Genomic DNA, 13,866 nt, shown 5'->3' with positions numbered 1-13,866 from the left:
GCACAGGCCACGCCCCCGAACACGCCCTCACAGCTGGGTCATGTGACAGGCGGCGCGGCAAGATGGCGGCGTCCTGCCAGGTGGGTGCGCGCTGGGCTCCGGGTCGGGGCCGCAGTTTCGCGCTGGAACCGGGAATCACCCGGGAGCGCCTCCGACACCGCCCGCGGGCGGATGGCGTTCCCAGTAGCGGAGGCTGGGCTGTGGGTGTTGCGGCTGAGGGGGACAGGAGGCGGCGGCGAGCAGCGTAGAAGGACAGGACGCGGGCAGCCCGCGGGTTGAGGGGCGTCCACAGCGCTGCGAGGGCTTGGGGAGGAGAGGGAGCAGGCAGGGCTGCAGCGAGGCCAGGGCTGCCGGATGTTTGGCAGCACGTCAGTGGGAAGCTTCCCTGCCCTGAGCAGCCGGGATGCGGAGCCCGAGCCGGGCAGCAAACGCTCGGTGCGGGTCCCGTTCGATGATGAGAGCGGCGGGGCCGAGGAGCCTCACATTACCTAAAAGGAGGTGCGGAGGAGGGGATTGCGGCACGCACGAGAAAACAAAATAACTCAGCAGTGAAATACATCGCATTGCAGATTGTCAGGTGTAAGCATTCAGAGCTGCTGCAGCACAGACCTCAGGCAGGTGAAATTCTGCCTGCTCTGGCAGCCTGTCAGGGCAGTGTCCCTGCCATTGATACCGGAGCTGCGGTGCAATCTTAAGGTTGCCAGACTGAGTAGGAGGACTCGGTCCTTGCTTGGCAGGTGGCATTTACTCTGCTTTTCCTCAGATAAGCCTTAGGCTTCCCCCTCCCCAGTTCTCAGAAACAGCAGGGAGTTGGAGGTAGATATTGTCCAGACCAGTTCTGTTTGATTAATTCTTCTCCTGTTTAAAAATTAATTGCAATGACAGAAGATTACATTTGGCCTGAAGGAGCTGTGTAGCAACAGTGCATGTAATGAAGCTGTTTGGCAATCAAGTATTTCAGGCTATATGAATAAGGATGCCAAAAAGCAATCTATCAATAATTAAGTTTTCGGTACAAAGTCATAAATATCTAAACACTGCAGACACACTGTCTAAGCAAGTTTGACAGTACAAACTGTAATAGTTCCTCATATTGCTATTATTTGTCAGCTTTGTAATCTGCTATCACCATTCAACACTGGCTGAAAACCTAAAAGAGAACCTTAAATAAACCTCTGGCCTTCCATGGGGGAGCTGGTGTAGATACCGGCATTGAGACTTGGGGAGAAGAATTTACTTAGCAGACTTTGCTCTAATCAGCTTAATGGTGGGCCAGAAAGGATAAAATTTCCAACAGAAATAAAGAACCTGAGACCTTCAAAGACCACAGGAGAGGTCCCAGTGTAATGGCAGAGGTTTACATATGGCTGATTATCAAATTATGTATCCACAGAGAAATCAAGGCTGCCAGAAAGCAATAAATGCTGGTGAGAATTGCACAATGTTGTCAGTGCCCACAATTCTTTGAAGAAGATAAGATGAGATTTAACCTAACAGAGTAAACGTGCCTGTTGCTAATTATCTCAACTGCTTATCTTCCAGTCCAAAAGTTTAAAGAAAAGTTTGGTTTGCAGCACAGCTGTCAGTGGGCTGTGAGCCTTCACTCAGAGAAGGTGAAGTGCATGATTCACTCACCTCAGTTTTGGGGTTTTTTTAATCATCTGTGTGTTGACATTAGCAATTGGCACACAACTATCAGTTTAAATAGACTTTAAGAACCAAATAGCTGTGTATGGTGGTGTTTGCAGGGGTCCCAGGATGAGGGAAGAGACAAGAATCTTGACTCCATGTTTCAGAAGGCTGATTTATTATTTTATGATATATATTATATACTAAAACTATACTAAAAGAATAGAAGGAAGGATTTCATCAGAAAGCTAGCAAGGAATAGAAAGGAATGGAATGATAATAAAATCTTGTGACTGACCAGAGAGTCTGAGACAGCCGGACTGTGATTGGCCATTAATGATAAACAACCACATGAGACCAATCAAAGATGCACCTGTTGCATTCTATAGGAGCAGATAATTATTATATAATATATAATAATATATTATAAAATATATAATATCTACATTATATATTATAATTATAATATCTATATTTTATATTATAATAGCATAATATAATTATAATATCTATAATTAGATTTAATTATAATTATCATGTATAATTATAATTATATATAAATTATATAAATATAATTATATTCTAATTATAATATTACAATATAATTATATTATTATAATATTATATATTGTGATATGTAATATATTATATATGATATAATATAGTATTATATATTATATAATTTAGTTTCTCAAGCCTCTCAGCTTCTCAGAAGAAAAAGGATCCTAACAAAAGGATTTTTCATAAAATATGTCTGTGACAGCTGTGCAAACACTTCAGCTGTCCAAGTAGTTGCTTTAATTGCTTGCCTTTTTTTTTTTTTTTTTTTTAATAGCAATTGCAGTAGCACAGAAGGGAATTCTTCCTAAGGAATTCTTCCTAATGGACAACTGAGCACCTCAGGCCTGCTGAGATTCTGCAAGCTTGAGGCAGGCAGGGCTGGCACCATGCTGGACAAGGCAGTGCTGGTGGAGTCCCTGCTGGTGTTCGCTGTGGTGCTGTCGGTGCACGCCGTGGTCTGGGACCGCTTCTCCTGGTGCGCCGTGGCCCTGGCCCTGCAGGCCTTCTACGCCCAGTTCAAATGGGACCGGCTGCTGCAGCAGGGAGGGGCCGTGTTCCAGTTCCGGGGGGCTGCCAACAGCGGCCTCCTGCCCGCCAGCATGGTCATCCCCCTGCTGGGGGTGGTGATGAAGGAGAGGTGCAGGGCTGCCGGCATCGTGTACTTCGAGCGCTTCGGCGTCGTCGTGGCTTCCGCGGGAATGCTGCTGGCGCTCTTCCTGTCCGTCCTGGCCGTGGGCATCACCAAACCCGTGCCAACCAACACCTGCATCCTGACCGGTGTTGCTGGCAGCGTAATTATCTACACCATGAAACATTCCTTGACTGTCTCAGAGGTGATAGAGGTTCTAGAAGTGCTGCTCATTTTTGTCTACCTCAGTATGATCTTGCTGTACTTGTTGCCTCGGTGTTTTACTCCTGGGGAAGCGCTGCTGGTTCTCGGAGGTGTGAGTTTTGTTCTCAATCAGCTCATTAAACGCTCACTGAATGTAGTCGAGGGGAGAGGGGATCCCATTGACTTCTTCCTCCTGGTAGCGGTTGTCGGAGTTGTTCTTCTTGGTCTTTTTTTCACTGTGCTCTTCACTTTCATGGATTCGGGCACGTGGATCTCCTCCATGTTTTTCCACATGATGACAGCAGTGTTAGGCTTAGGGGTCATCATGCCTTGGCTGTACCGACTGATCCAGAGGAACCCTTTGTTCTGGCTGCTCCAGTTTCTGTTTCAGACACAGACAAGACTTTACCTCCTTGTGTATTGGACTTTCTTGGCTGCCTCAGCATGTGGGGTGGTTTTCTACCAGAACGCCAAGAGATCATCTGAATCTAAGAAACACCAGGCCTCGACCATAACCAGGAAATATTTCCACTTCATTGTTGTTGCTACTTATGTTCCTGGACTCATTTATGACCGCCAGCTCCTCTATGTTGCTGCAGTGCTGTGTCTGGCAGTGTTTATCTTCTTAGAGTACGTGCGGTACTTCAGGATCAAACCTTTTGGACAAACCCTGAGGCATTTGCTCTCTCTCTTCTTGGATGAAAGAGACAGTGGACCTCTAATCTTGACTCATATTTATCTCCTCCTTGGCATGTCCCTCCCAGTGTGGTTGTTTCCCAGATCTTGTGCTCCTAAAGGCACCTTGCCCGGGGCAGGAGCATTGGTCCCCTACTCTGGGGTGTTGGCAGTGGGGGTAGGAGACACCATTGCCTCTGTTTTTGGCAGTACAATGGGGGAAATCAAATGGCCAGGAACAAAGAAGACCTTTGAAGGGACAATGACAGCTATTTTTGCCCAGATCATTGCTGTGGCTCTCATTCTGATCTTTGACAGCAATGTGAATCTGAACTCCAGCTATGCCTGGATTCTGGCATCTGTGAGTTTGGTTTCTCTTTTGGAAGCTTACACTACTCAAATTGATAATCTGCTGTTGCCTCTCTACCTCCAGATCATGCTCATGGCATAGAAGCACTTCCAGAAACAAAATTTTCTCCCTTCCTAGAGAAAGGTACTAGAAAATGCACTTTAATGGAAGCTCAAAGCTGATGTTTTGGTACAGCAGAGAAAATTGTTGAGAACAGAAATGAAAAAGACTTATTTAAAATAAAGGTTTTGATTTAGTCTTGTTTTTACCCGTGGAAAATAGACAGATTTATGTTCTAACAGCAACAAACATGACTGATAAAAACAGCACTTATGTTTAATAATCCAGTTTAGGTTTCTTCTGGGTACCCAAGAGAAGCAGAGAAAGAAGAGGTAAGTCAATTAGAGAGGACAAAATAAACAAGCAGGTCTCTTAGATGTTGCTACCTCTGTACTGTACCTTGTTTTCTGTACTGAGTCCTGTGTCTTGTGTTTGATGTGTGCACTCTCATTTCTGTATAAGCACGATGTAAAGCATGTTTGATAACAAGGGGGGGGCACAGGAACCACGTACAAATGTCCAGTTCTGTCCAGTCCACATCAGCCAGAGCCAAACCCACACCAGGATGCACAAACACAGCTCCAAATCCAGCACCTGCCACAGCTGAGTTATCCAGGGTGAAGGTTTGGGGATGTCAGACACTGCTCATTCCAGACCACACTAATAAGAACAGTGAATCTTTAGCCCTGAAGTTTGCTTCAGCAAGAAAAATGTCTTATCTTTCTCAAGATTTAATCTCCAAAATAATTAGGAATGAATATGGGGGGGAAATGAAGCAAGTCACAGCTAAAACTAATTACACATTAATCCTGAAAGCAGAAAATCTGTTCAAGTCAATAAAATTTTCTACTATTACACTTTCCTACTTTTCCATTTTTTCAGCCAGATGTTTAATCAAATAATGTATAAACATGCTTCTATCAACGAATTGATTAAAGCTACTGAATTCCATCCATTTAATTAAAATTATAACTACCATTTTGTGGCCAAAAAACCACTTCATTTCTATGTATGAAACCCTTCTCTATCAACATTCTCTTCTCACTGGTTTGCCCAGTGTCCATCAGAACAAAACACAAGGGTCCTTCCTGTCTCCAGGGATGTGTCCAAGCAGGAGATTGTCATCCCAGGCTTCTAGTTTGCATCATGAAGTTCACTTCTGACCCTTTTTTAATTCACTTTTGGGAACAGTCTGGGGGAAGTCCAAGGTACCTTACACAACACTGTCCTGCAGGCATGTAGCTCTGAGATGTTGGGAGGGAGCCTAAGACCAGGGGTGGAGTGAAACCAGTCCCTGAGTCAGCAGAATTGGCTCCAGGATCCAATATTGTGTGTCCCTGCAACAAGCCAGGGTTGGAATGGCTGAGAAGCAGCATTGCCCAATTCATCCTCCTGCCTGGGAAGGGCTCCTGGGATTTGGTGCTGCTGTTCCTGAGGATGCCAGAGCTGGTTACTAGCACAGTAAATTGTCAGATACTCTGTAGGAAACCCAACTCAGTAACTGCTGGGCTGTTTCCTTCACATTTAACAGGAAATCCTGCCAATCAATCCAGCTTTTTTAAAATTTTATTTATGCACTCGAAGTAGATGCTTTTGCACACTGCAGGTAGTGGTGCAAGTCAGGACAAATTATCCTTCCTCAGCAGAATTCTAAATTATTAACTTCTCTCATGGAAAGACACAGACAAAACTTAAGTTGCTTCTGTCACAAGCCACACCCTTCACCACTGATGTCATAAATTGCACCAGAGGTAGAGAAATTTACTTTCCTTCCCCCCTGCTTGCAACTTTCAAACAAACTGTAGGAAAGGTAGTTTTTGAATGCAGAAACTTTGCATTCAGTGTGCCTGCTGTTGCCATGACCCAGCTCCCCAATTTCCTTCTGAAAGGGATGAGTCAGTCAGATTTGGGTCCACTCTACCCCCTCAGGAGCCTTAGGGTTACTCTGATATAATTCCTGCATTGGTGACACTGGGCTCCTGTCTCAAGGTTGCCACTGCACCAGTGATGGTGAAATCACACCTACACAGCTACTGTTCAGTTCAGGTACAGACTGGGATGTAGCTTGCATTTCCAAACATTGCTTGCTATAAGTTGGTTTGGGTTTGGTGTGGTTTTGGGGGTAGAAATTATTCTTGTGCATATTGAGAGTTCTAACTGCTCACCAGACAATTTAACACTGTCCCCATCTGTTGGAAGAAGATCACACTGAATCTTCCTCAAAGAAAAGATGATGGAGATGAAGAATTTCTATCCTTTTATTTAAATGTAAAGAGTTTGATTGAGGTTCTTTGTTTCCATCATTTCAACATGAATCTTTAAAAATTGTTGTATTTTTAATCACGCTCAGAGATAAAACACTCAGCTACTGTCTTCCAGAGTAATTTAGAAGATTGACTATAAAAAGCAGACCTCTTGCTTCATTTCACCCACAAGATTGTTTTAAATCACTGTTATTCCAACAATAAGACAGAAAACTAGGGGTGAAAATCAAACTTCTCCCCACAACATGGTCACCTGCATTGCTGAAGTCAACCAGCCAAGAAATGCACTTAAGCTCTTCAACACAAGAAAATACTGAGTATCTGCAAGGAGAAATACTTGTAAGTGGTCCCAGTCAAGGTGCAATGGTCTTAACTGGTTTGTTCTCAAGACTGAAAGTGTTTCCTTACCAAAAGGACTGGGGGACTACTCTCACACTGGCAGGGCTCCTGCTGCAGTAGAAGCTTTTGTCTCCTGCAGTTTTGGGCTGTGATAATGGTCCTGGTTTTGAGGAGGAGGAGAAATTAATATTGAGAGCTGATCTAGTGAAGGTTGTTTTTAAAGAGACCATGAATGAGCAATCAGAAAGGAATGTTGATCAGCTATTGACTCCACAAGCCAGTCACTAACTTCAAGTGTAGAGTGATGGAAAAGGCAGTTCAGGAGTTGGCTGGAGCCTAGGGAGTAAAGAAGAGGAAAAAGCAAAACTTCAGAGGCCATTCCAGTTCTGCAGGTACGAAATCAACGCCAGCTGAGGCACAAACCGTACAGGCAAGACTCCCAAAAGTTCTCCTAACCATTGCACTGGAAAGGCTTCCATTTCCTCAGCCACTGGTGAGGATCACAACCTTACCAGTTCTCCTTGCTCCAGGTGGTGCCCTTGGCTTCCATCACGTGGAAGGTGAACGCGTGGCGAGAGGACTCTGAGCTGTTGAGTTCACTCTTATGGACAACCTCCCCATGGATGAGGATGAGCCCACCTGTGGGAAAGAATCACCTGGACTGTTTTCCAAAATACGAGCTCTGGCTTTCCACTGGGGGGAAGGTGCAGGGTTAAAATATGATTTTAGCTCCCTTGTGTTCTGTTGAGCTGTGAAGTGCCACGTTTGGGGCTGTTTGTACCTTTCCTTATGGGCAGAGGTATGAACTCCTTGTCATCATAGGCTGGCTCTGAGCCTACAAACTCCACACATGTTGAGGCACCTGAAGCTGCACGGACCATCCTCCTGGTAATCCCATCTGCAAATCCACAGAATAAGCAAGCACACAAAAATTAAACACCTGGCTACATTCTGCACAGCAAAGGAACAATATCAGTGATTTCTCTTGGCAATGATAGGAACTTTATTATTACTATATTCACACTTTCCTTAATAATTTGGGTGATGTCTTTTTTATTAAGTAGGGATTTAGGATTTTCCAGCTGTGGCAGAAACAGAGAAAACAGCTGCCTTTTGTTTGCCTTTTTGGCCCCTTCTGTGCATAGCAACAGACCCTTAGGAACACAAATAGTCACACACTTATGCAAAACCAACCTTTGGTCCATTTGTACTTTCTATAGGATCATAAACCATGATTTGAGTACAGCTGGCTCCAGGATTTAAGGAAGGAATAGCTTAAAATCTGAAGAGCATTATGATTACACTCACTGAGTGAATGTTTAGGTGAGCAGAAGTTCAAAGCTGCCCTGTGTGCTCGAGAGGTGGGGAAAAGCAGAACTGTGCTGGTGACCAGCAGTGGTCAGGCACGTGCTCTTACTGGTGTGAGAGCCAGGGATGAACCACAAGCAGCCATTCTCCTGGGTGGCATCTTCCAGGGCAATCCAGAACCCCAGGATCCTGCCCAGGGGCTCAGTGTGCAGGAAAGTGGCATCCTGGTGTGGTGTCACTGCAAGAAGAGACTGTCACTGGGGTCTTTAATGGGATTCAGTTCCTCTAGAAGGACTTCAGGGTTGCATCTCCCTGACTCAGAGCACTCCCCTGCCCACCCACCTATCACATACATTACATTTTACATAAAAATCCCACCTTTTAGCCTGCTGCAAATGTAAAACCAGCTCTCTGTTCAAGCTGCATATGATGTAGAAACTTTTCTGAAAAAATGTTGATTTCAAAGATTTTAAGAAGGTTTGGATTGCCAAACTCAGGTTTAAGTCTGATTATGAGCCTTTTCCCTGGTAATATTCCTTTCCTAAAGGAACATTATCTGCAGTGTGATATAGAGATAACACAAATCTCACCTTCACCACCAATGCCAGGTTGCTGCAAAGAAAAAAAAGTGATGTGTGAAGAATTTCACAGCTTCCCACTTAACAGGGTCTTATTTCTTGAGTGACAAGACAACTTGAATTTCTGTACCTTGAAGATATACATGCTCTGGACAACTACTGGTCTCTCAAGGCCTAGTTTTCTTCCCAGTTCCTGCAAGAAAATTTTCCAAGATTTATGTTCTCTGCACACTATTTAGCATTATTCTTTGAAGATATTTAAATTTCCTTTCACTGACAAAATTACTCCCCCTGGGAGTGTAGAAAACAAAAATTAACTACTCTGCAATTTATTTTTTTTCCCCCCAAGGCCATTCTAGGAAGCAATAACAGCTCACCTGCACCTTGGGGGAGTGGGTGATTTGCTTGAAGACAGGATCATAAGCATGTAGAGCTAAGGGGAAAGAAAAAGCTCAGACAAGATTTCAGAAAGAGAAGGGAACAGCTCTCAGTGATGGGCTGCAGACATCACAGCCAAGCAGGATAAATTGCAGCCAGAAACTTTGAACCCTCCCAAGATGGATAAATGTGACTTATCACACCTAAGGTGGTAGGACACTTACAGGTTATACAGTCATCATTAAAGACCACAAATGTAATCACTCCCTGGCCACAGACTGCACACACATAAAAGCCAGTGTACAACAGAGTGAACAAAATGGAATATTATGGGATTCAGTATGATATTACACAAGTGACAACCATTACACATGACCCTGAGGCATATGGGTGAATTCATCTCTTAAGACCTACCAGAAAAGTGAAGTACTGCAAAAAGGAGCTAGAGCTCATCTTTGGTGCCCTTCAGAGAGCCCCAGCCAGCAGGGCTGAGTGTTTGTGCAGACTCTTGCTACAACCCAGCTCTGACAAACCCACAAAGCAAAGACTCAGAGTTGTGCCTCCAGCTCATCCTGATCAGATTTGCCACGAGGACACGTGCTCAGGTCCAGCAGGAGCTGCTCTCAGGCAAGGGATGAGACTTGACCAAAATGAGTAATTACAGAAATAAGGCTAGAGAAGGCTTCTGAATTGTTAAGTTGCTGGGTCAGCAGGAACCTACAGTTGTTTTCATTTCCCCTGAGGAAATGCTGAAGTGGCAGCAGGCCTGGGAAGAGGAGAGGGTTTTTTCTGAGAAAACCAAAGAAAAAGAACTCTTAGTACTGAATTTCCAACTGTAGCAAAGTTTAGTCTGAGCAAAGTTTACGTTTGCAGGCACAGGGAATCCTGCTCTCATTTTCCATGTATTGTTGGAAAACAAAAGGGATCAAAAATGCTAATCCAGGAACTGGGAGAGAATAAATAGGTCAAACAGATCAGTAAGGGTAAAGAAAAGGTGTTGGTGACACCACAAGAGAGAGGGCTGCTTCAATATCAGCAACCCAGCATGGCACAGGTTATAGGAGAGGGTTTGGTCTGTACTGAATGTCACCAGTCTCAGGTGGTAAATTTTTAAAGCAAATCTGTTACATAAAAAAACCAAGGGCTGAAGTCCAAACTTTCTCATGTCAGTGACTCTGAGCTATTCATCACTGAAAAACCTCTGAGAAGGGGTTTTTGAAAAGGACTGGAACAGAAGATCCAGTCCTCTGAGAGCAGAGAGCGTGAGGGGCAGCATGGAGAGAACTGCAGAGACACTTATGTACAGTGAGTAGGTCTGGAGAAATCCTCAGGTCTGAAAACCAGGTCTCTTTTGCCCATCCCTCTCCAAACTCATCCTTTAAACATACCATGGCCAATCTTGCTGACAGACTTCTCCTTTGGAATTAGAAAGTTACCTACAAAACAAAACCATAATTTAACATTGTTTGAAAAGCTGGAATCATTCCTTGAGGTGGAAACTGGCCCCTGATCCCTCCCTCAGCCTTTTCCCATCCCCTCTGTGTAGCTAACTCATTGCAGGGCTTACCTTTCTCATCCAAAACACCTTTCTCAAAGAAGAATCTAATCTTGTCTCCACTGGTTAGGAAATAATCCGAGCTACCCTGCAGGGATAAGAGCCCAGTAAAGACAGCATCCTTGTAAAGACATAAATGAACTTTCAGTCAAAGCATTAACACTCACCTGCATCTTTTTCCCCACCAAGCCGCAGCATAAACAAAACACAGTGAAAAATCACTCATGAAAAGGCTTTCCACAACACTGCATGTCTTTGTGCTGATCAGGGCTTTACAATATCCTCTCACACAGAGGTTACCCTCGCTTTTCTGGAAAATACCCAGTTTTCTATCTGCAGAACATGTACAAAGTGATCTGTGAGAGCTGCTTGTTGCTACCAGGGGTTGAAAGCACAGCAGAGCCACACATTGATAAGACTCTTGATAAGACCCTGCAAACATTTGCAGAAAGCTGCAGAGCAAATTCCTCTCCCGGTGTTCTGGTCAGTTAGAAGAGTCACGTTCCCGCAGAGAGACCCCTGATCGGTTATTTGCCTTTTCCTTGCCTTTTGCCAGCCCTCCATGGGGGCAGCCCTGCCCGGTCGGTACCTGCTGCTGGAGCTGCTCCTCCTCCCTGGTGGAGAAGGCGGTGCGGCAGTGAGGGGGCACTTCCATCTCCGCCACGATCCTCTGGATCTGCCTCCTCATGCTGTCACACTCCTCTGCGCTGAAAAACTGCTCCAGGACAAGGAAACCATCCTCGTGGAACTGGAAGAGATGGGGTGACTGCTCTCCCCCAGAGTCCTCGGGGGAAGCAGCACAAAGCAAGAGAAAGCAGTTCTGGCCTTTAGAGGGTGAAAAGCATCCCAGCTCCAGCTCTGCAGCCAGGCAGCATGTTCTTAATTTTTAATTTCAGTAGGGGTTTCTCTTGCAAACGATTAATTAAGAGGCTGAAATTCCAAGCAGTTAAGAAGAATCTATTTCAATCTCTCAGTCTACACAAAACAGAGATCTCACCGCTAGAGCCTTTTGTGGCTCAAGGATATCTTATCTAATGCCTATAACCAGCAGCTATTAAACTACCAAGTCTACTAACACAAACAGGGCAGTCATGCCTGTGTGCCAAATCAGAATGAGATTCCTTTACAAGCTGGAAAGCTTTGTTCTCTCTAAGGAAAAAAAAAATCCCTGGGTGATTTCTCACAGTTCACTACACAATACAAAATGAACTCTGCTGGCAGTGAACTCAGTTTCTTTATATAGAATACCCTGGAGATTATCCTTTGCCAGGAAGATTTCGAGTTCAGGGATGAGAGTTGAGCAACACAGACAGAAGGGGCACAGGAGAAATCCCTCCAAGAGCTCTGTGGGACAAACTGCCCCCAGAAGAGTCTGTAGCCATGACACTCGCACTAAAATTAACGTAATGGAAGAAGCTGAGGAGAATATAAAGTGTTTGCAAAGCAGATTTTGGCTAGACCTGCTGCCAGGTTAAGCAGCAGTGGCTCTGTCTTACACACTGCCTGCACTCTGGACACACTCCCTCCCTGCAGAGCAGCTCCTTACCTTCTGGATCTGCTGCTGGGTCACGGATGCCATCGGGCCAGGAGCCCCCAGATCCCAGCACCACGAAGCCACCTGGGCTCTGCAGGGCTCACTCCCCGCCTCTCCACGTGATCCTTGTCCCAGCATGTGATAAAAGCCAGCACTGGGCAGTTGGACTCTTGCACAGCTCAAAGATTTTTGTCCCTGTTGCCAGTTCTTTGCTCCTGGCAGGGATATTCAGGAGTTCACAGTGTTGCTTTGGCTCTTAGTGATAACAAAGCACACAAAAATTTTCTATTCAAGTGCACTCACAGACTTGATGAATATCTGAGCTCCAAGGAGGAATCACTTTTAATTAATAACCCACATTTAAAAATAGGGCAGTTAAACTGGTAATCACAGGAGTAAGTAAGATAAGGGGGGTTAAAATAAGATTCAAGTGTGAAGAAAAGATCAAGATGTCTTAGAACACATTTAAAGCACTGATTCAAGGTCTTACAGAGCCCTTTTTGCTTTGTCAGTGAGTCCTGCCAGCTCTTCAGCATATCCCCTGAAAGGGCTCCCCAGCCCAGGAGGTGACAAACAGAGCAAAATGTGGTAAAGAGCTTTCACTGAGGGTTTGGTAAAACCCACAGAGAATACTTCTGCTATTTGCATTCACAGCTGCTTTTGGTAATTTACACATCCACTTGCTCTGTTCACTCTCCTGCAGCTCCAGAAGTCCATGCAATATTTACAAATAAGTAAAGCCAAATCCACCCAAATTTCAAACCAGAGAGCAAAAATGCAGAAAGTGGGTCTGAAAGGCAGAGAGGGAGGAGCAGTTGCCAGCCCAGCGGTGGCGCTCCCAGCCAACACATCCCTCCCACCGGGAATCTCTGGGGAAGGTTTTTCTCTCTAGAAGAAAACGTGTTTGGCTCCTACAGGAAACACCGAGAACACCCTCAGAGCAGCACTTCCCAAAAATAACGCCATGGGGGCGTGTTCTTGCATCACTCACCCAGCCAAAGGAAAACCCAGGAAAAGGAGGAATGCAAAATGCTCACAGGAAAGTGTTTACATCCTAGCAGCTGAAAATCCATTTAAAGAGAGGTTGTTTGAAAAAGAGTTTCCTGTTCTATAAGGGAATTGTGGATAAAATCCCTCTGCACCTTACTAAAACTTTCTTTTTTTAATAAAGAGGAAATTGGGGGTTTAACTTTTTTTCAGGCTTTTCCCTGTACACAGGAGGATATGAATTCAGTAGTTTAAAAAGTTAAATTCTGCCAGAGACTTTAATCACTGGACTACAAACAAAGAATAAAAAAATCAGTCTCCAGTGCTGCAAAGCTCAAAAAAAAAATATTGCAGTAGGTCCTCCTTCCTCTTAACACTCTCACCAACTGATGGAGTGGAAAAGTTTTTAAGGAAGATGCATGACCTGTGGGGAAAAAAAAAAAGCAGCTGTAGGCTGTTGCCTGCAAGTTGACTGTGTGACCCACCTCACCCCTCGCCAGGAGGCAGCAGTCCTGGAGAAACACTCCTGGAAAACACTCCCACGCCACTCCTCAGGCCCTCTGTCACCGTGGTGTCATGTCCTCCTCATTCCCACACAGGGTGGCTTTTACCAGCAGTTCACCACGTCACCTTCTCCACTCCCCTCCTTACACACACACCATGACTCCAGAGGCTGTTTTGGTTCATGTCACAGCAGCAAACCACAGTTTTCCTGTTCCATGGAATGTTTTGAGCAATATAAACAGCAGATCACAGCAAACACCGCAGCAGCTACCAGGAGATAAAACCCATCCTGGTTCCAGGAGCTCTCCATGTC

At 44.9% G+C, this 13,866-nt stretch overlaps 2 protein-coding genes across 2 annotated transcripts; one reads left to right on the top strand and one right to left on the bottom strand.

The window, feature by feature from the left end:
* The first annotated feature begins 42 nt into the window (after positions 1–42).
* Positions 43–4,961, top strand: DOLK (dolichol kinase). Its single transcript, XM_066563158.1, has 2 exons — positions 43–80; positions 2,465–4,961. The coding sequence occupies exon 2, from the start codon at positions 2,577–2,579 to the stop codon at positions 4,146–4,148; it is 1,572 nt and encodes a 523-aa protein (XP_066419255.1). The 5' UTR covers positions 43–80; positions 2,465–2,576; the 3' UTR covers positions 4,149–4,961.
* On the bottom strand, positions 4,362–12,122 carry PHYHD1 (phytanoyl-CoA dioxygenase domain containing 1). Its single transcript, XM_066563159.1, has 11 exons — positions 12,075–12,122; positions 11,118–11,276; positions 10,541–10,616; positions 10,362–10,409; positions 8,973–9,028; positions 8,726–8,788; positions 8,608–8,629; positions 8,127–8,255; positions 7,491–7,607; positions 7,222–7,348; positions 4,362–7,045 (listed from the first exon to the last, which is right to left on the bottom strand). Exons 1-11 carry the CDS (start codon positions 12,105–12,107, stop codon positions 7,000–7,002), a joined length of 876 nt encoding a protein of 291 aa, XP_066419256.1. The 5' UTR covers positions 12,108–12,122; the 3' UTR covers positions 4,362–6,999.
* Positions 12,123–13,866: the final 1,744 nt, after the last annotated feature.

This window comes from Molothrus aeneus, chromosome 19 (assembly GCF_037042795.1).
Source record: "Molothrus aeneus isolate 106 chromosome 19, BPBGC_Maene_1.0, whole genome shotgun sequence".
Classification (NCBI taxonomy): domain Eukaryota; kingdom Metazoa; phylum Chordata; class Aves; order Passeriformes; family Icteridae; genus Molothrus; species Molothrus aeneus.
Note: the sequence above shows the minus strand (reverse complement) of the source record. Positions and strands in the feature narration are given on the sequence as shown.

What these genes read in the sequence shown, in the direction of transcription:
- DOLK (XM_066563158.1), top strand. Translation starts at nt 2,577, where the DNA reads ATGCTGGACAAGGCAGTGCTGGTGGAGTCCCTGCTGGTGTTCGCTGTG.
- PHYHD1 (XM_066563159.1), bottom strand. Translation starts at nt 12,107, where the DNA reads ATGGCATCCGTGACCCAGCAGCAGATCCAGAAG. An exon ending in AGGTGTTTTGGATGAGAAAG is followed by an intron (nt 10,410 to 10,540) that starts GTAAGCCCTGCA and finishes TTTGTTTTGTAG; the next exon opens with GTAACTTTCTAATTCCAAAG. An exon ending in ACCTGGAGCAAGGAGAACTG is followed by an intron (nt 7,046 to 7,221) that starts GTAAGGTTGTGA and finishes TTTACTCCCTAG; the next exon opens with GCTCCAGCCAACTCCTGAAC.